This window comes from Somniosus microcephalus, chromosome 8 (assembly GCF_052327205.1).
Source record: "Somniosus microcephalus isolate GS21.2 chromosome 8, FLI_Smic_1.0, whole genome shotgun sequence".
Taxonomy (NCBI): Eukaryota; Metazoa; Chordata; class Chondrichthyes; order Squaliformes; family Somniosidae; genus Somniosus; species Somniosus microcephalus.
Genome location: NC_140994.1, coordinates 211770909 through 211793255, shown reverse-complemented (window position 1 = coordinate 211793255; position 22347 = coordinate 211770909). Strand labels below are relative to the sequence as shown.

The 22347-nt window shown below is 44.7% G+C and overlaps 1 protein-coding gene across 5 annotated transcripts in view; it reads right to left on the bottom strand.

The window, feature by feature from the left end:
* Positions 1 to 14319: 14319 nt before the first annotated feature.
* LOC147114087 (cyclin-dependent kinase-like 3) overlaps positions 14320 to 22347 on the bottom strand; it is a 170872-nt gene continuing 162844 nt past the window's right edge. For 4 of the 5 annotated variants that reach the window (XM_085995675.1, XM_085995676.1, XM_085995677.1 and 1 more), the window contains 2 exons: positions 19353 to 19438; positions 14320 to 14413 (listed from right to left, as the gene is read on the bottom strand). In XM_085995675.1, coding sequence (XP_085851801.1) covers positions 14354 to 14413; positions 19353 to 19438 — 146 coding nt within the window. In that variant the 3' untranslated portion in view covers positions 14320 to 14353. Of the gene's footprint in view, positions 14414 to 19352; positions 19439 to 20118; positions 20197 to 22347 lie in introns of all 5 variants that reach the window. The other variant, XM_085995679.1, reaches the window with a different exon arrangement.

Here is a 22347-nt window from a genome sequence, read left to right as displayed (position 1 = left end):
TCTGGGCCCGGTGCACCCGAATTTTCGTCGGGCGCTGCCGCATTACCGCTGGCGCAAACTTTCTGGCGCTACAGCCCTGGCAAGTCCAGAACCCAATTTCTAGGCCCTTGAGTATTGTGTGCAGTTTTAGTCGCCTTATCTGAGGAAAGATGTTCTTGCCATGGAGGGAGTGCAGCGAAGATTCACCAGACTGATACCTGGGATTGCAGGAATGACGTATGAGGAGAGATTGGGTCGATTGGGCTTATATTCACTGGAGTTTAGAAGAATGAGAGGGGATCTCATTGAAACTTATAAAATTCTAACAGGACTAGACAGACAGAAGGATGTTCCCGATGGCCAGGGAGTCCAGAACCAGGGGTCACAGTCTAAAGATAAGGGGTAAGCCATTTAGGACAGAAATGAGGAGGAATTTCTTCACCCAGAGAGTGGTAAACCTGTGGAATTCTCTACCACAGAAGGCAGTTGAGGCCAATTCATTAAATATATTCAAGAAGGAGTTAGATATATTTCTTAAGGCTAAAGGGATCAAGGGATATGGGGAGAAGGCAGGGACAGGGTACTGAGTTTGGATGATCAGCCATGATCTCATTGAATGGCGGAGCAGGTTCGAGGGGCTGAATGGCCGACTCCTGCTCCTATCTTCTATGAGAAGAAATTTCTTCACAGAGGGTGGTGAATCTTTGGAATTCTCTACCCCAGAAGGCTGTGGAGGCTCAGTCATTGGGTATATTCAAAACAGAAGTCGATAGATTTCTGACTGGTAAAGGCATCAAGGGATATGGAGATACGGCCAATGAATGGAGTTGAGGCAGAAGGTCAGCCATGATCTCATTGAATGATGGAGCAGGCTCGAAGGGCTGAATGGCCTACTCCTCCTATTACTTATGTTCTTATGTATGGTTAAGAAGTTTGCAGATGATACTAAAATCGGCTGTGCGGTTGATACTGAAGAACGAAGCTGTAGGCTGCAGGAAGATATCAATAAATTGGTCAGGTGGGCAGAACCGTGGTAAATGGAATTCAATCTGGAGAAGTGTGAGGTAATGCATTTGCGGAGGGCTAACAAGGAAAGGGAATACACATTAAATGATAGGACACTGAGTAGTGTAGAGGAACAAAGGGATCTTGGAGTGCATGTCCACAGATCCCTGAAGGTAGCAGGCTAGGTAGATAAGGTGGTTAAGAAGGCATATGGAATGCTTGCCTTTATTAGCAGTGGCATAGAATATAAGAGCAGGGGGGTTATGCTTCAACTGTATAAAACACTAGTTACGCCTCAGCTAGAGTACTGCGTGCAGTTCTGGTCACATTACAGGAAAAATGTGATTGCACTAGAGAGGGTGCAGAGGAGATTTACAAGGATGTTCACAGAATCACAGAAACCCCACAGTGCAGATAGAGGCCATTTTGGCCCATCGAGCCTGCACCGACACATATCCCACCCTATCCCCGTAACCCCACGTATTTAATCCCCCTAACACTAAGGGTCAATTTATCATAGCCAATCAACCTAACCCGCACGTCTTTGGACTGTGGGAGGAAACCGGAGCACCCGGAGGAAACCCACGCAAACACGGGGAGAATGTGCAAACTCCACACAGACAGTCACCCGAGGCCGGATTCGAACCCGGGTCCCTGGCGCTGTGAGGCAACAGTGCTAACCACTATGCCACCGTGCTGAGAGTAGAGAATATTAGCTATGAGGAAAGACTGCATAGGCTGGGTTTGTTTTCCTTGGAACAGAGGAGGCTGAGGGGAGACCTTATTGAGGTGTATAAAATTATGAGGGGCCTAGATAAAGTGGATAGAAAGGACCTATTTCCCTTAGCAGAGGGGTCAGAATCCAGGGAGCACGGATTTAAAGTAATTGGGGGAAGGTTTAGAGTGGTTTTGAGGGGAAATTTCTTCACCGAGGGTTGTGGGGGTCTGGAACTCACTGCCTGAAAGGGTGGTAGAGGCAGGAACCCTAACCACATTTAAAAAGTACTTGGATGTGCACTTGGGATGCTGTAACCTGCAGGGCTACGGACCAAGAGCTGGGAAGTGGGATTAGGCTGGATAGCTCTTTGTTGGCTGGCGCAGGCACGATGGGCCGAAATGGCCTCCTTCCGTGCTGTAACTTTCTATGATTCTATAAAAAAGGCAAGGTACTGTACATTGAGGAAAGCTGTGCTTAAGGAATACAACTGCGTACAATACATAAGCCTTAACTTAGCGGTCCTAGAAAAATCAGACCCGGAACCAACTTAACTGTGGGCGGGCTCAAACTGTGAGAACCTCTATGCATTTTGCAAGGCTGGCCCCTCCTACTGATAGTAAGAGGCTCTCTAACATGTGCAACGAATACAGGGAAGCATGTAATTGTCTGAGGAGAGGGAGGGAATGCAGTGAGTCAGCAACTTTTTAAAAGGGAGGAGACTTTCTGACGTGGGCAAAGTATTCATTGTGTTGTAATAAGCAGTGAGTGCTTTGTGACAAAAAACTGGAGAAGTGTAAAGTGCCAAATAATGTCTGGAAGCAGATTTTTTAATGACTTCGAAAAGGAAGCGCATAATTGCCTGGACTTTGCTGTCAGTGGCAAAGGAACGCTGCTCGCCGTTCACCTCATTGAAACTGCCCACAGAGTTCTCGCGGGCTTCTCAGGTTTCCACCTCGGCGCCCTCTACAGGAGATCTGTGGTGTCTGTGAACAGGACAAGCAACAGTGAGGCTCTTCAACCAATCAGATTGAAGAATCCTCACTGAGATACGCAGAGTCCAAACTGGGAAGTATAAAGTAGGAAATATAAATTATTCGATGAATGTGCAAATAGTCTACAATTATTGCCAAATGATGTACAGAAAGTGAAATAAAGATTGGGAACTATAAATGGGATTAAGGGAGAGAGAAAAAAGGGACAGACAGAAAAGGTTAAAAAAAATTAACTTTAATTTAAAAAAATCTCCAACACTAATTTTCTTCTCAGGGAATGAGACTTCACACTTGTAAAATTAATTTTTCAGGGCCAGAGACATTGTTCAGCAGTAATGATCAATTATCACACTGTTTAAAAACTCACTTACTCCTGAATGCACCAGCCCTAACTTTTTCAGCCATTGTTAGTGCGGAACTTGTGGGAAAGTACAGCAAGTTCATGCCATTGCAATCATTTCAATGCTGAGTCTATTGGCGAGGACTGCAACAGCGCACCCTGTGGAGGAGTGGGGTATCTCTGGCAGCAACTTGCGGATTTCCGCATTTAACTGTGCTTGTGCGGATGCTAGACGTTGCTGTCCGATTTACCCTGTAATAATGGTGAGCGCTGCTAAGAACATAAGCAATAGGAACAGCAGTAGGCCATACGGCCCCCGAGCCTGTTCCACCATTCAGTAAGATCATGGCTGAACTTTTACATCAACTCCACTTTCTTGCCCTATATCCCTTGATTTCCTTAGTGCCTAAACATCTATCGATCTCAGACTTGAATATACTCAACGGCTGAGCATCCACAGCCCTCTGGGGTAGAGAATTCCAAAAGATTCACAACCCTCTGAGTGAAGAAATTTCTCATCTCAGTCCTAAATGGCCGACCCCTAATCCTGAGACTATGACCTTTAGTTCTAGACTCTCTAGCCAGGGGAAACAGCCTCTCAGCATCTACCCTGCCAAGCCCTCTAAGAATTTTATACATTTCAATGGGATCACCACTCATTCTTCTGAACTCCAGAGAACATAGGCTCATTCTACTCAATCTCTCCTCATAGGATGGCCCTCTCATCCCAGGAATGAATCTTGTGAACCTTCATTGCACCCCCTCTAAGGCAAGTATATCCTTCCTTAGGTAAGGAGACCAAAACTGTACACAGTATTCCAGGTGCGGTCTCGCCAAAGCCCAATATAAATTGCAGCAAGACATGCTTACCCTTATACTCCAAGCCCCTTGCAATAAAGGCTAACATACCATTTGCCTTCCTAATTGCTTGCCTCACCGTTATTATTGATAGCCTCACCATTATTATTACCGCAAAATCCGGGCCAATAACTCACTTCAGATGGGTGTAGAAGAAGCAGAGCTGCTAGCTGCAGAAAGGCTGGCTTCTGCTGAGTGGCGGCATAGCATTACCACAGGCCCTGCTGAACTCCTTTATGATTCCAATCTCAAAGGACCAGCTATTCAGAGGAAGCTTCGTGTACACAAAAGGCGTGACAGTAATTTGGTTTGCTGGCTACACTGTAAACCATGTTCACTACAGCTGCATATTCAACTAAACAGTTGAGCAATGTTGTGAAACAAGAGTTCTCTGCTATGCAGACTGCCATCGAACAGCATGCAGTTTCAGTGGCATCAGCAGGAGAGACTTCAGGTACTGATGCAGTGAGCACGGTTAGAGCATCTCTCAGGAATGCTTCAACCAATGATGTTGATAACAGCAAGCTTCAGTTGTTTTGTGACAGACTCCAGAGAACCATGGTAGATTGATTCAGTGATCTCATGGCTCTACAATGCTCTGCGTTTAAAGAGTGCTGTAGCCAATGTACATTCTTGGCCTCTGGCAAGGGCTTGTGGCTAAAAGAACAGGAACAATCATGTGGCTCTCAAGTTGCCATCAGTCCCTTGCTTGTAACTGCTTCTGGGCAGGAGAAGCCCCAAAAGCAAGAAAGCCCCCAAAGGAATGAACAGTGACTACACATCAAAAGTAATTCATTGGCTATGAAGCACTTTGGGATGCCATGGGGATGTGAAAGTTGCTATATAAATGCAAGTTCTTTCTTCTTCTTTACTGTGGAATGGTTGTGGACATAAAAAAAAAACACCCACTGAAACATATAAGCAGATGTCAAGAAAAAAACGGCTAAATCAGAATTGTGCTGCTTCCTACTGTGGTTGCTGAGCATCTGCTAGCTCCTTGTCATCAACTTCTGTTTCCTCCTCTTCCAATGTCATGGTTTGTTGCTGTTTATCTTACTCAAACATTTCTCTAACTCTTCCAATAATTATGTTGTGCACCATAAAGCATATCACTGCTACTCTGCTAACTCTCTCCAGGGAGCTTTGTACAACACCTCAGTGTGTTCCAAATATTGGTACTGTTGTTTAAGCATGCCAGTTATCTGCTTGATTAATGTTCCTGCCTCTCAAAAGTGTGCCACTGTAAGTTCTTTACCAGGAGGTATGGAGCTGTCATAAGCCATGCTTTGAGCAGGTTGCCTATATCTCCCCGGAGCTAAGTACCCGACTGGTCTTCAGTTAGAAGTAAATGGGAAATCATTGATTCCCTGAAGATAATGGTGTCATGTGCACTCCTTGGAAATTGTGCATTCACATGCATAATAACTTGGCAGCAATTGTAGACAATTAGCACATTCATCAAATAATATATTTTTCTGTTGATGGTGAACAGCATTGTACGTTGATTCCATCCCATATCATGATAATGTCATATAGAAATTTTGAAAAACCTCGCCACCCCTTGCTTCTGTTGGATGCTGCTACTTTTCTTAATGTACTTAAGCACCTTGGGACATTTTTTTATATTAAAGGCACTATATAAATTCAAGTTGTTGTTGTAGTATTCACGAGACTGCCTTAACAGAGCATTTGTGACCTGGGTAATGCAGTAGTGAACTACAAACTGATTGTCCTTGTCTATTCTCCTGCCCACTGTTTGGAAAGAAGCTGTAGCAAAAATATTGTGTGTTAATGTAATGATACAATATGAGCCTAACATTATCATGGGAGCATCATCACCACAAGGACTGCAGCAGTTCAAGCAGAAGGCCCACCACCACCTACTGAGGGCAACTAAGGATGGTATATAAATGTGACCTTACCAGTATCGCCTGCATTCTGATTTGCAGGTGGTCTGGAGATGTATTTAGAAGAGAGTTACCTGGGTCAACTCATTTGCACACACATTGGAGTAGTGATTGGTGTAAATTCCATGTAACAAGTGTGTAATTGAAATTAGAGTGCAGTATTTAAAAGTTTTCATAGCAGACTGTGGGACAAACAGATAAAGAAGGAGCAGTATTTGGCTCTCATTGACTTGACTCATTGTATGTATCAACAATCTGTTTCTACAGGAAACTCTCTTTTAACCGGCACCTTAAAATAAAAATCGGAAATCTCTGTTAACCGGCAAAATGCAGGAGTAGGTTCAGGTAAGTTTTACTTCATATTAGTGGCAGTTCCTGGATCTGTGGCTGTGTAACTGGGGTTCGTGCACTTGTTGCTAAGCAACGGGGATGCTTGGTCTGTGGCCGGAGTTCCTGCACATGTTGCTAAGCAACAAGGAAGCCTGGATTTGTTGCTGTGTACGGAGCTCTTGTACCTTTTAACTATACTTCTCTGTAATCCAGACCTTTTGATAAACCGGCACCACGCCGGTCCCATTGGTGCCGGATAATAAAGAGTTTCCTGTAATACTTTTCAAGAATGTCTATGATTGAAACAATTGGAACAAGCAACCAAACAAGGCAGCAGAACTTGCCACTCAGGCACAGCAGAAGAACCCAGAATTTCACAGACATGGGCCTGAAAGACCTCTTTGAGGAATTTGACATCAGTAGACAGATACTGCTAGGTGTCTATGGCAGGAAAGCTGCCAGGAATCTCACTTGTACCACCTGGAGTGAGGCGGACTGGCAATGAGTGCCGACTCTCTCACTCCCAAGACTGCAGTCCACTGTCGCAAGCATTTCACTGATCTCACCAGGACGGGCAAAGCAACACAACAAATACTCTTGTTTCTCTTCCTTGTCCACCCTGGGCATAACCACGCTCTTCACCTTCTAAAGGATCGTCGGAAATTCTGTTTGTGTTTATCCAGGTTTACGTTGATCTTCCGCCAAAGTTATAGGGCTGGATTTTCTCAATGGAGGCGGGACTTCTGGTTTCCGGGTTTCAGTCCTGCCCCCAGCGACGTCTGACCAACCCACGCTATTTTCCCTTGATTGGCCTTGGTAAGCCTGCCCTGCGGGCTTACTGGCCAATTAAAGGAAAGCCAGTGACAGATGACGTCCGCGTATGACGCTACAACTGTCGACTTTTTTGACAGATGAATTGTCAGCGTTGACAGCTTTGAGAAGCTGTCAAACACTGACCATCTCTGTTCTAAGGTGAGCCCTTGCACGCAGACTCACCAAGACCTCTCTCCTCAGCAGAAAGCAGATAGCTGTTGCCTCTGAGAATGCAGCAGCCATTCTGTCATTTCCGCCGTTGAGATGAGGCACCTCCGGATCCTCAAAGGTTGAAGCCTGCAGAAAGAAGCAAAGGTAAGGAAACTTTTTCCAACACTTTACACTCACTTCTACTTACCTGTTCACACTTGCACCCATCACTCACCTCTACAACTGACATTTCGACCCCTCTCACCCCTGCAGACCCACTGCTCGCCTCGCTGACCCTGGCGAGGTTCGCAGCCGTCGGGAAGCCTGCAATTGCAGGCATAAAATGGGGAAAAGCCTCAAAACGCCTGTTGACTACCTGTTAACAGGCAGTTAATTGGCTCTAATCCCCTTCCCACCTCAAGGAGACAGGTCCCTGTGCAATTTGGGGACTCTCCTCCCGGAAAGATGGCACGGAGGCAGGTTGGGAACGGGGTCGGTACCCGCTCCCAGTTTCTGCCATTTTCCCAGCAGTCCCACCTCCATACCAGCCTCCCCAGGGCTAGGAAAATTCCCCCCCTTGTGTCCAATCAGGAGATCCCCCAAGAAAATTCCTGATGGTAGTACAAATATGATTTTCAGATGGGGGTTATATACTACCATTACCATAATTACCATAATTAACCCCTAATTTATGGTGGTACCAGCATCAATTGGGTATAAAATCCCTGGTGTACTAGGATACAACTTAACTGTTCACTCATCCGAAACAGCTACTTCAACTTTAATCAGCGGAAATACATCTTGACAAGTCATAAAATTCAGCTTTGGTTACCTGGATATAGAAGAATGGAAATGGCATATGAAGTATAAGACAGCAAAAAAAAACAGATATAAAAATCAGGGATATAGAGATAAACGTGGTGCTGTATAAAATCAAATTTAGAAAGTATCTTACCCTTGGCTAGTTGCTGAGCAGTGTTTTCCAGTCCTTTGCTATGCATCTTAATCACACTATATCTTCCTATGAAATTGTTGGAATATATATTTGAAAAAGAAACTAGGAGGCTACCTTTTGTGATTACAGCAATTACCTGATGTATTCCTTTGTTACCACAGTTATGAAGGAAATGTAAGCACTATGTGTGAGAGTGCCAGGACAGTCACACATTCCAGTGTACAATTTACAGTAAGAATTCATACTAGTTTATTATTCTTTCAATCTTTCCCCCACCTTCAGGTTCTATTTTGCCCGCCCTCAGTTCTCCTTCTTCGTCTGCACGTAGGTGGCCTTCTGGTTCCCGGAACTTATCACACAACAGCTGCTGGCGCGAAACCACGAGCAAAGATACTCAGTTCTTAAATGATCCTACACTAATTTTTAAATTCCTCTCCCCGGAAATGGACTTAGAGCATCTCCCCATCATGGAGGATGATGATACGGAGGAGGGAATCAGACAGATACCTATGAGACCGCTTACGGAGTACCATCAAGTTATTTACTGTGATGGATCTTCAATGACGATTAAAAAAGGGACATCCCAACAATCCTCAGCTAGGATGGGGATAGTAGTAGGGACTTTGAGTTTCCTATTCTTTTTATCCAGAAGAATTACTGTCCATATCCCTTGGCCATGAGACAGCGCAATATGCTGACCTAAGCCCATTACTTCTATTATTTTTTTTCTTCTCTGCCTCTCAAGCGCTTCTCTCCTATCTCCTCATTTTCTATCAGCCAGCCACATCACCTATCATTTCTCCCTTCTCGGGTACTGTATATCCCTCCCCCCACCCCGCTCACCACTCTTCTGCCTTTCTACTCTCCTCTGCCATCCTTGCTTTAATCCCCTTTGGGTAAGTGAACAGCTACCCTGTGTGCCTCTCACGGTATTTTCCAAAAGGGCCCCATCAAGGCACCTGTTGCTGTCTCCTTACTAGCAGCAACCCCAGCTGCCCAGTCCTCCTCTCTTGCCACATTCACCTGCCCAGCACACCCGCTGGGCGCTAATCTTGCCTACCTCCTTCCCGTGCCACTCACACCACCCACCAGTACCCCCTTGAACTCTGCCAGCAGATCAAAAATCACCACCCCTCTCTGCAATTCCCTCAAGAGTATCCATTCACTTACAAACAAGGCCCATGCCATCTGTAACTTTATTATCTATCCCATGGGCTTGGACCTTATGTAGTAGCCGATTATGTGGGACAATGTGAAATGTCTTTCTGAAATCCAGGTAGATCCTATCCACAGTCTCTTCTCTATCTAGTTCTTTTATCTCCTCAAAGAAATCCAATAAATTAATCAAGCATGACCTCCCACTCCTAAAACAATGCTGTCTGTCACAGATTAGCTCATGCTCCTCAAGATGCTTCCTTATATTATCTCATAAAACTTTCATATACCTTCCACATCTTTTCCTTTCAGTATCTCTTCCCATTTTAACATTCTCATACATTCTCTCATACAGTTAAAATCAGCTTGCTTAAAATTTAGCTTTTTAACTGGCTTCCTTTTGTTTTCAAACCCTCATGTCGACCCTGAATGTCAGCATATTATGGTCACTAAATCCCAAATGTTCCTTACTTCCACTTTGCTTATTGTTTCCCCCCTCATTCGTTACAATAAAATTCAATCTACATTACCCCTTGTGGATTACTTAACATATTGTTTTAGAAATGAGTCCCTCACAATTTCAGTAAGTTCCCAATCGCATACTGTCACCTTTGTGTACAGCAGTAATATGAGGGTGATTGAAATTCCCCGGAATTACTACTGAAGACTTGGCAGTTGGTACTCATCTGTCTTACTGGGCTGGATTTTAAGGAGGAAAGTGGGTTGGGGGTGGGGGAGCTCCGAGGCGGTCGGGAAACCTGGGAGGCTGGGTTTCCCGCAGGTCCTGCTGACTTTAACGGCAGGGCCTGATTTGCATGCAAGGCCTTGGTTTCCCACCTGCAGTCAGCCAGATGGAGAGGCTGGCTAGCTGCGGGTGGGCAGGCCTGTGGCACTAGACCGTACAGAGGAGGGAAGGATTGGGTGGGGGGGCGGTGCCTCCGGAGGATGGAGGTTGGGGGTTGATGAAAGATCGCCGACATCGTGGGACTGTGGGGGGGGGGGTGGGAGAAAAGATCGCCGGCATCGTGGGATCATGGTGGGGGTGGGGGGGGGGGGAGAAGCTCACCAACTTCCAGGGACCTGGGGGGGTGGTGGGGGGGGGAAAGACCAGTGATATTGAGGGACTGAGGGTGGGGGAGAAAATTGGGGATATCGAGGAACCTGGGGGGGGGGGGGAGAAGATCGGGGATATCGAGGGACCAGGGGTGGGGGGTGGGGGGAGGGGAGAAGATCGGGACATCGAGGGACTGGATGGGGGGGGAGGGAGAGGATCAGGGACTTTGAGGGATGGTGGAGGGGAAGATCACTTCGGAGTCGGCCACCTCAGGATGATCGTGGGGACAGCGGTCTGGGAAGGCGATTGGAGGCCTCATGGGGGGTCTCCAATCGCGGGGCTAGGCTAGGCAGGGACCCTGGATCCAGGAGGTAGGTGTAAAGGCACTTGCCTCCTGGATGCAGCAGTCCTCGCCTTGCTGTAACTGCCGGGTTTTACGAAGTGTGTAACATGGAGTTAAAAACAAAATGGAGATTAAAAAAGAGCCTTCCAGCCTCAATGTAATATTTAAACTGACATCTCGCCTCCTAGCAGTGGTTTGGCTGCCTGCCCCACCCTGCTTCCTGTCCTGCCTCCGTTTAAACCGGAAGTGGACGGGTTGGAGGCAGGTTCAGGTCGGGAATCCGATTTTTAACAATTTAACTACCCCCATGCGCCAAACCCAGCCATTTTTTATGTTAAAATTCCTCCCATTTTCTCCCACAAAACTGCATCAGCTTCCCTTGATTAGTTTATGGCCTGTAGGATGTTCCTATGAATAACTTTTTTCCCTTTAGTGTCCTTTAATTCTATCCAAAGGAACTCAATACCACTCCAGCATCCAACTCTGTTGTAACTAGTCCCTCTCTAACAAATAATGCCACACCACCTCTTATCTTACCTTCCTGGTCCTTTTTAAAACACACAAAACTCTGTAAGTTAACTCTCCAACAATTTGATTTCAACCAGGTTTTCATCACTCATACAACATCTAATTCCTCCCTATGTACCAGCACTTCTAGCTTATCCATTTTATTCCTTCTACTCCTTGCATTCATATAAGCATAATTCAAGTTATCCTTTAATATCCCTCTTTCCCAATTATTTTTAGCCTATGGTCTGTTCTGCTTTCCCTTCTACCCTGCCATACTAGTTTGAATCCACTCTACTGCCTTCTTTACCCTTTCTGCAAGCACACTGATATCCCTCCAGTTCAGGTGAAGTTCATCCCTCCTGAACAGCTTCCCTCTGTCTCAGAACTGATACCAATGTAGTAGGGATCTGAAACCCTCCCTCCTGCACCATCTCCTAAGGCATGCATTAATGGATCTAATCTGTTCTTGTCTGATCTTCCCAGAGCATGGCACAGGAAACATTTCTGATATTACCATCCTTAAGGTCTTGCTTTTCAGCTTTGACTCTAACTCCTCATACTACCTCTGCAAGACCTCCATACTACTCTTTCCTACGGCATTGGTTCCTACATGGGCCATGATCTTCTGGCTGCTCTCCCTCCCTTTCCAGTTGTTTCCACCTGTTCCATTATGTCCTTCGCCCTGGCATCAGGAAGACAACACATTATCTGGGACTCATGTTCAAGCTTGCAAAAAAGGTTGTGTATCCCTATAATTGAATCTCCCACCACTACCACTCACCTATTCTCCTCTGTAACAGAACAGAAAATTCTGACTATAATATTGCTCCCTCCCTAATAATGGGCTATATTTTCTTTTGTCCAAACTGAGTTAAATGTTTTTCATTATTATTTATGGAAAGGTGGCATCAGCTGTTGAAAAAGTAAACATAGTATCCAATTCCTGAGGTACTCAGTGTGTGATTGGAAAGCCCTGTGACATTAGAGTGAACTCCATTGCCATTGGTGGTGCATGTCAGATGGCTGTCTGTCTCTGTAGGTCTTTATGGGCCAGGCCACACCCGAGTCACAGCCTCTTTGGCAAGCCTGAGCTTCGCCATGCAATGCTGCTCCTACCATGCCCAAGCAGCTGACTCATTGCCTGGGTAGTACCCACTGCAAATCATGTACCTCCTTTACCTTCTGCGGTCCTGGAGTTGTGATAACCTGGAGTTAAATTCTACTGTTTTGATTTCTCTCTATCTTGCATAATTCATGATTGACTGTTAACAAGCAAAAATCTGCCTTTTCTCTCATTTTTCATTAACTTTCATGGAGCTATTTTTGGATAAGTACAACCTTCAGAGCAGTGCTCGATACGTGCTTGTCCATTAGTACTTTCTATTGAAGTACACCTTGTTTATGCATCTTTAATCAGAAAGCATTGACCAACTTCAGACATTGGCTAACTGTAGAATAACATGATATCTATTGTACGGATGATGCCAGAAATCCGAGCATTACAATCAAGCACAAAACAGGTGACAATGATGCAATTGGTCCCATGACACTATAAATTACATTCTTTGTTCTTTATGGAGCTCCATAACACCCGTGAATAACAAGCTAAATACTTCAGGGATTGTTTCATCGTGATTAGACAATATATACAGGATTACCTCTTTTGTAACTCTTATTGATATGAACTGTTGTTAGGTTTTCTGAGCGATTGCCAAGTTTGAGAATAGTTCCCACCTGTGATAATGCATCACCCAAATTTTGAGAATCAGGCACCAGTCCAGGAAAATAAAACAACAGATTACCCATGAGATCAGTAGCTCTCAGGCATCCACATACAAATAGGAATAAATTGGACTTTATTGGTTTTCAAGGTTTTGCAGTTAACATTGGACATTTTGACCCTGAAAATATGTGGGGGGAACGCTTCCTAGTGTAGGTGCTGGGATGCACCTGCTCCCAGCCACCACCGCTGACCCCACTGGTCAATCATCAACAATGCCTTAGAGGACTGCAGATCTGCCTGGCTCAGGGCACCAAGATTTTCATCATAGAGGTTGACTCCGTTCCAATCTTCCATCACTAGGCATGTAATTTGGGGCTAACTTGACCCTGCTTAACTCCTCCCGACCAGTATAGGCAGCAGTTGGTCATTAGACAATTGACAAGTGTGGGTTTGAGCTCTCATTAGGCAGGCAGTAATTCCTCATGAATGTCACTGTGAGTGGCATAGATTACCAGAAAATGTATGAGTACATTCCTTACATCCTCCTGACCACAGCACAGCCACACAATACATCTCATGGAATGGTGGTTTTGAATCAAATATAAAAAAGAATCTAATCATATGGGTAAGTGCTAAGAATGCATGCCTAGAAATTCACTGGCGCCCCGTTTCAGTCTCGCCAGGGCGCTGGAAGTACCACCCCGGAAGGAGTCGCGAACGCCCGCCAGAAATTCAGTTTCAGCGCCCCAGACGGAAGCGCAGCGCTACTCGAGGCGCCCCGCATCCCTCTTGGGGCGCTGCAACTGAAAATCGCAGCGTAACATGCCGCAGCACCACACGCTGCGGCACGGCGTGCCACGGTACTGCAGGCCTTCCTCCCCTTCTTAAAGGGAAGGGGCCTGCTGCAGCGCGATCGGCGATCGCGAGTGCCGGCAAAAGAGCCCGGCACCGAGGAGAAGTGCCGGGCTCTTGGGACACAGCTGGCACAACACGGGGGGGAGGGGGGGGGGGCGTTCAGGAGGCCGGGGACGGCGGCGCGAGGAGGTGCTGGCAGGCGGCCAGCAAAAAAAATGTCCGCCCCGCACCTCCGTGCCTCTACCGCCGCACATAGGCCCCCCTGAACCGGTCGCAAATTGCGACCGGCGTTAAAGCAGGGGACGCTACCAAATTTCGCGATCGGGGCGGTAGCGGGGCACTGCACACACCGATGACATCATCGGTGGCGGCGCAACGCTAACGGGTAGCGCCGCCATTAGCGTCCTGCTAAATTTAGCGGGAGGTGTGGCCAGTGGCGCAAAACCCACTAAGTGCCCTCTTTGGGCGCTAATGGGTGGCGCAGCCCACTGAATTTCTAGGCCCATATCCCTAGACTTTGTCTTCCTCTGTAGTTTATCCTAATTGACAGCAAGAAGGTGCTGAAACTAAAGGGTTTTCAATGAAGGATTTTTTAAAATTCAGCTAAAATAAATGTGACACACATGTTTCTATCAGAAGCGGCAGACTTTATTATATGGAGCTATTTTATCCTGGGCAATGCGTTCTACACGGGGAGTTCCTAGCTTTCTGTGAATCTCCTGTGGCCTAAAAATCAAACCAAAAAATAATTATATTAAAAATTGCTCTCCTGCCTAAAAATGTTTTATAAAGAAGCATTTGATTTCAATCAGTCATGCTCTATTTTGAAAGCACAAAGAGCTGACAGAACAAAGGACCACCCAGGAAATGCCTTCCAGTATGATTTGGCACCGAATGAGCAAAATAGCCACACCTCCAATTTGAAGTCAACATTTAAGGCTCTTTAACATAATGAAACTGCAGCCAATGGCAAATGCTGTTCTCCGCACATTAGTGTGAGAAATATAAATTGCCTTGTACACTTTGTTCCAGCAGCAGCAGAGATCTACTTTTTCATAGCTCTTGTGAGCTGCTGCCAGGTTGTCCAGCTCAGCTTCAGCCCAGTGTCTGACAGAGCTCAATGGTGGGTGGAAATGTAAATAAGCAGAAGCATTGGCAGGTGTCCAGTATAACAACATGTCCATCAAACCATCATTACAATGTAAAAGTACTTTTAAAGAGTGATTGGTATTTGGTCAAGGCCTATTTTAAAACTGGTTAGAAGTAATTTTGACTTTGTGCGATAGCATAAAACGGGTGCTAGCGAATGGGTAGCGAATCTGTCCCGGAGAGATGTAAAACGGGCTGCCCATTCTCTATCACCCATTTTACACTATCGCACAAAGTCAAAATCTACCCCTCTTCAGTTTCCGTAACATAGAAAAAAGCATTCATCTGTCTGAAAATGGTGTCACTTTGCTCACTGCAGGTCTGTTAACACTTTGCGCCTCATATACATAGTTGTGTTTTGCAAATTATTCTTCTGTTGGTAATATTACTAAAACTCTGCAAAATTTGTCGGGGCCCCCACATGATGTGTGGTGTACACCAAGAATGCCATTCCAAACATGTGTTTAACAGAATAGGGAATGTGGCTTGCAATGCATTTTACCCTGATGAAAATACCGCTTTAAACTCCGTTGAGCTCAGAGATTTTTTTCCCTGCTCATCTCCATGTTTTGGTAAATTTCATTTATCTTTCAGTCACATCCATCTCACACCTTACCCCAACCAAAATGGCAATTTTCTCCAAGGCATCCACCATTTCTGCTCTTTGGTTTAGGGTTGCCACCTCTGCCAAGTCTAAAACTGGGCAGGTGTCAGGATGGAGGCGGGACGTAGGGTGACTTGCAATGTTTGATTTGAAATTTCCAGATATATTACTCAAAAACAACTTTCTGGTTCAAAACCTTATGGGTGGCAACTCTACTTCTGCTGAATACTATGAGGTGTACAAGAATAGTCTACATTGACTCTCCCTCTGATCTTGTTCTCTATCTCGGTGTAAATGTTGTTGAACTCCACTTTTATGTGCCACTGATGGAATGAGGGCAATCAGGAACTCCCCCACATGGGAGCACAGGTGAGAACGTACATTCGAGCTGCACCTGACTGGAGTACCAGTGTATCACATCACCACATCACAGGGACACCAGTTAACCCTCTTTTGGGGAAATCCCTCACATCTGCATGGCTTGTCCCCCCTGAGAATCTTGCTGACATCAGAAAGTCACCACACAGAAAACCACAAGCAATATAAAGTGAACAGTAGGTTTGTAATATTGCATATTATAAAGACAGAAAAATGAACCAGCTATCACAATTTTTATAAATTGTTAAATTCTGAAGTCCTTAAAAAAAAGTTTACTATAGCCCTGAAAGGTAACAAACCCCAGTCATAGCTGGCTGTCCATAGAGAGGTCCATTGATAGTAATTTCACAGCTCTGTCTATTATGTATGAGGCACTTGAAGAAAAATATTCTTTGTGTAATTGCTATTGCAATTAACTGGGAACATACATTGACTTTTCCCTTAAGTGTTTCTCTGGGCCAAAGAGGCCAGTTAGAAGCTGGTATGGACTTAAGTGCCATCTACAGGTGAATCTAGGTAGAGTTGATGGCGTCATAATTGTGGCCTCCAACTGTGATATGACATTGGCCCAGAAATTCGGGTCTCCACGGGTGAGTACGCATGGGGTACTCACCCGTAAGCCCAATGGAAGGGCCGGTTTCGTGCATGCACTGCGCATGCACGGGAAATCAGCACTTCCGTTCCCCTGAAAGAAGGTGTTAAGAGGTGGAACGCGAGCGTGGGAGAGGCAGCACGTGCACATTGAACTTACGTTTTTTTTCCAGGTTTCTCCGGGTAGGTAAGTCTCCAGGAGTTAGACATGTAAGAAGCAGTCGTAAGGCCTGCTTTTAACAAGGTAAGTGGTGAATTAATTAAAATTAAAACATTTTTTCCACAGGTTTATTATTTTTAAATACTTTAAAGAAAGGTAAGTTTATTTTTAGCCCCGTTAGAAAATGTAATTATTTTTTTCAAAAATGTAAATTATTGTTTAAAATAGTTATTTCATGTAATTTATAGTTTATTTTAAAAATGTGATTTAAAAAAAAATGTATTTGAGGTTTTAGTGATGTTTTGGGGCTTATAGTATTTATAGGTTTGACATTTCAGTAGCACCCCTATCTACACTTGGGGATTTCTAAGCTCGTGCTAAACTGCAAAGGTAAGTGGAATACAACACTATGGACAGAAAATGTGCAATCCATATCAGGCAAACAGAAACCCGACTTGAGGAGACTTCTTGGTGGCTTGGTTTGGCGACCCTTAAGCATGATAATGGTCCAGAAATTCGGGTCGGGGGCTTCCCGCGGGTGCAAGCCCCCGACCTGCACTTACCTACCGCGCCGGCCGTTGTGCTGTGGGCCCGCGTGGGATTCCGATCCTGGGCCTGCTCCAACTGCCGGCGCGCAGTGCTTGCGTATCCCAGGGGTGCAGTTAGTTTGATGCGTCCCCTGGGATCACGTGGGCCATGGAGAGCCAATGGTAGCAGGGAATGCTTCATTCATAAGATTGACAGTCAAACCTATAAATACTATATGCCCCAAAACATCACTAAATCTTCAAATAATTTTTTTTTAATCACATTTTTAAAATAACTATAAATTACATTAAATAACTATTTTAAACAATAATTTAAATTTTTGAAAAAATTAATTACATTTTCTAACGGGACTAAAAATAAACTTACCTTTCTTTAAAGTATTTAAAAATAATAAACCTGTGGAAAAAATGTTTTAATTTTAATTAATTCACCACTTACCTTGTTAAAAGCAGGCCTTACGCCTGCTTTTTAAAAGTGTAACTCCTGGAGACTTACCCTCCCGGAAAAACCTGGAAAAAAACGTAAGTTCGATGCGCACGCGCTGCCTCTCCTGCACACGCGTTCCACCTCTCAACCCCTTCTTTCAGGGGAACGGAAGTGCCGATTTCCCACGCATGCGCAGTGCATGCACGAAACTGGCCCTTCCATTAGGCTTACGGGTGAGTACCCCATGCGTACTCACCCGTGGAGACCCGAATTTCTGGGCCATTGTGTTTTTAAAGAAGCAGTATTCTTTACCTGAGGACCATTACATTTTTAAAAAATCATATGAAAGCAGTGTAATATTAGGATTAATATTCTATAAAGATTAACCAATTTTCTCTGATGTTCAACTAGTCTCATAAATGTTCTCCCCTCCCTTTCCCTACTGAAGCCATTGCCTCCTTGCTGAGATTCGGCGTCATTCGCAGTAGTTACGTTCTAGTATTGTGAATGAACCTTGACAGAGAGCATCAGTAAGCTATTTGACCACAGGGAGCATTACAGTGAGCTTGAACCTGTCCTTGCCTGATGTCCACATGCACACTTCCAGCAGAGTTCACTGGGTGGTTATTAGGAGCAGGAACCCTGACTAATTTTACCTACCCTAACCCAGGGGTTCTGGGACCAAATGTAGTTCCCCTGAGATCAGCAAACTCAGCATAGATCAGGGATTTTATTCCCAATTTCTTTTTGTTTCTAGTTTACTCCCCTCCTCTCAAGACGGCAATGACTCATGCTGGATGTGGTTCCACACCAAAACAGGAAACGTCCTCATGAGCCCAAGTCAGCACAATACGACCAGGAGACGTCACTCTGCTCCTGCTCAAATTGAAAATTGCCAGCTCTAGCGATGTTCTGCTTAGAGCCTTCGCAGTGCATTTAAATAATGAAACAAAACAATAAGTATTGATGCAGTTAGGAATCGGTGTCATCACTGAATCTGGAACACTATTCCTACTAAATCCAGAACAAGCTGATATGTGGAGAGAAGAAAAGAAATACCCTTCATGAGGAGGAATTGATTGGAAACGTAGACTGAAAAATAGTAAAGTGTTGTGGGTTAGATTTCTTGATGTGACATTAAAAATTGATGCTACTGATGATTAAGTTTTTGCACTTTTGATGATCACAATTCCTAGTACTGGAAGGCAACATAATGGTGGGAGTCTAAATGACCAATGATCACTATTACCTAATCATGACAGCAATTCTATCTGATGTAAAAACGAATTAAATGGAAATCCAAGCGAGTTCTGCTGCAGTCATATAGAGAAATCTGTGGTACAGTGCCAAAAATGCTAGAACATGGGATTTGTCCCTGCAGCTCTCTATACGGTAAACTTTCACCACCAGGTGATTATGGATTGGCCACCCGTTATACATGCTGCCAGATTTTACTTTTCACTGACTTGAATGAAATGGAAAATCGGGCGGGGTGTAGAACAGGCAGCCAGCAGTGAAAGTTAAAATCTAGTTTTAGAGAGTAGGCCGTGCAACAACCCCCCCCCCCCCATAGTGAAGAAGGGGTGGGAAAATCAAAGGGAAAATGACCCAGACCCCTCTTGCAGACATTAGAGCAGTTTGATTTTAAAGGAGCATTGGCAAAGTGCTGAGACCAGGTTTCTTGCTCACTCAGCCAAGGGTGGTGCCTGCTGAAAGAAGGCAAAACATATTTTAAAAACCAGGGAATCTCAGATTTTTTGACGAAAATGTCTGATATTTATGGTTTGTATTATATATGATCATTTTACCTGGCGTGGAGTGTTCTTTGTTTGACCCTGGTCAGAAGTCACCAGTGAAGGGATTCTCAACTCCTTCTTCAGCATCTTGCATTTTCCTGGAATTAGAACACCAGTTTGTAAATAGCAAATGTTACTGATCCATTCAAACAACCTGCATGTAACATAGTCTAACTCATACTCTGCGGATACATAGGCCTGGGCATACTGTTGGGTTGTTGTGCCACTGTAAGTGAAGCCAATGGGATGTTTTGCCTATCCCTGAGATGACCCCTGACCCCGGCCACTTTTCTGGCCATGGGGTAATTACCATACCAGAGATGGTCTCTGATAACACATCAGCTGTCTTTGCTCCTACAAATAATCATCACTAAATAAGTGCACCCTTTCCTGGATAACTCTAAATATCATGAATAGTAAACTGCGACGTCAGTGCACATTCTATTTGATTACAATAAAGTCCAAAGAGTACACAAGCCAGCCTACTTTCTGCTAATACCAAGTTTCCCCTGGATGGCTACACGTGCCTTTCTTTCACCTAGGCTAGTGATTTTCCAAGGTAAAACCTGAGGGCCAGTGTCATAAAAGGTAGTTAATTGCTCATGATATACAAAAGGCTCATGGGAATCAAATGGCTCTCCTCTCATGGTGGCTTGCAAGGACCTATTGCTAACTACATCTCTGGAGTTTGTTCCTGGGAAGCCTGGTGTTGCTTCCCATGTTTCACTGATGTGGTGTTCTGAGGTGGAAGGCCAGAGACAAGGCATGTGCTACTGACCTGAGAGGCAGCCATCGCCATCCCACTGGGCCCTGGTCCTGTATCCCCACTGAGGAGAGGAATGGCAGCTATCAGATCCTGTAAACCATGAAAGACAGTAGATGCATCACAGTCACCATAGTCTGAAAGATGGGATGTAGGATGCTTTCTATTCTCTCTCCTATTGCCACTAGAGTTGCAATCTGTGCTTCCATGGAGGTTTCTTCTTGGTGGGTATCTGATGTAGATTCCAATGAAACTGCTGCACACTCCACAGGTGCCTAAAGTGAAAAAAAAGTTTCCCTGATGTTGCCGCAAATGAGACTTGTAGACTCAAGAATCACTTGCCAGTTGCTGCACATCCTTGGAGACTGACCTCAGAACCTGCACGCAGCCATGATATTCCTCAAGCATCCTTCTTTTCAGGCAAATACCCTAGAGTTCTGGATCCCATGACTCTGATGCCATGGGCAGCCTTCTCCTTGGCCTCCACTAGGAAGGTGGCACATTCTCACCCACTTCCCACTCCTCCAGCTCCCTCGTGCTCTATGAATCACCCAGTGCCACATCTTCCCTAACACTATCTACATTCATACCTGTTTATTTGCAACGTGCTAAATTGCAATTCCTGTTTTAACGCAACCATTTCTATAGTCCCCGTTTTTTCCTCTGATCTTCCTATTGTGAAATGTTTGTTTTATTGCAATATCATTTATTGAAATTCCCTCTTATATGCAAGTGCAAACATCCCACTGTAACGAGACTTTGAACCTGAGGCTTTCACCTTTCAATCTGATTGGGTTCATTGGTCAACATCTCTAATGTCTGTCAGTGTTGTGCGATTGTCAAATTGCTTTTCAAGATGGCTCAACAAGAAAAGCGGTGTGACTTGTCATTGCACAAGCATGTGGATGTTTTGAACATTGTGAAAGTATTGAAGATTGAAAAACTGGACTCAAAGAAACACAGCATTTCTAAATCGCAGTTTTCTAGAATCTTGAAAAGAAAAATGGGTGTCTTGAAGGACTGGGAAAAAAACGAGAACCGGGATAGGAAACAGAAGTGTGAAATTAAGATGACCTATGAGGATGAAGTATTGTTTAGCTGGTTTAATCACAAAAAAAGTTTGGAAAGTCCCGCTTGACAGTTGCCTGTTGAAAACTAAAGCTAATAAGCTTGCCAAAGAATTTGGTGTGGAAAACTTTGAAGCATCAAATGGATTCCTGTGCCGCTAAAAGTGAGATACAAACTTGTTTACAAAAAGCTGTGCGGTGAAAAAGCAGACAGTAGCAAACCCGCTGCTGATGCATGGACTGAGGAAGTGCTGCTGGGTTTGTTAGCACGGTATCCGACTGACTGCATTTACTATTGCAGTGAGACCGGGCATTTCTATTGTGCCCTGCCTGATCAAACCTACACACAAAAGGAGAGAAGATGAGAGGTGGCAAAATGAGAAAAGAATATATTACATTACCAGGATGAGAAAGTGGCCCAAGAAAGTGGTTCTTTTGAAGGATAATGCCATTTGTCATGCTGTGACTCTTGATCTTTCACACACGAGGCTCCAATTTATACCATCTAACACCACCACTTCCATCATCCAGCTCCTGGACCAAGGCATCATTTATAGTGTGAAGCAATACTATAAGAAATAATTCTGGTGCATGGTGGTTTTTGTTTTAGATTCCACTGAGGAAACTGTTATTTCACAGGTTATGAAGAACCATAGCGTTTTGGATGCTATGCACTTATCCAGGAGAGCTTGGAATCTGGTGACTCTCAGCTGCATCAGTAACTGCTTTAGAAACTCTGGTTCGGTTTCTAGCGAGGAAAACAATTACCCAGGCGAAGATGAGGAGGTTGATGTAAAGATTCCCGGTGGTTTGAGTGAGGCAGAGTTCGATCTTTTTGTGTTGATGGATGAATACATTGACATTGAGTGGTACAGTCATGTACCACTGCACATGTAATCCAGAGGCCTGGACTAATATTCCAGAGAATGGGAGTTCAAATTCCACCATGGCAAAATTTTAATTCAGTTTAAAAAAAAATCTGGGGTTACAAGGATAGGGTGGGATATGTGTAGGGGTTACGGGGATCGGGTGGGATATGTGTCAGTGCAGGCTCGATGGGCCGAAATGGCCTCTATCTGCACTGTGGGGTTTCTGTGATTTCTGTGATTCTTACCCAATGTGACTCCAATCCACACCAATGTGCTTGACTCTTAACTGCCCTCTGAAGTGTCCTAGC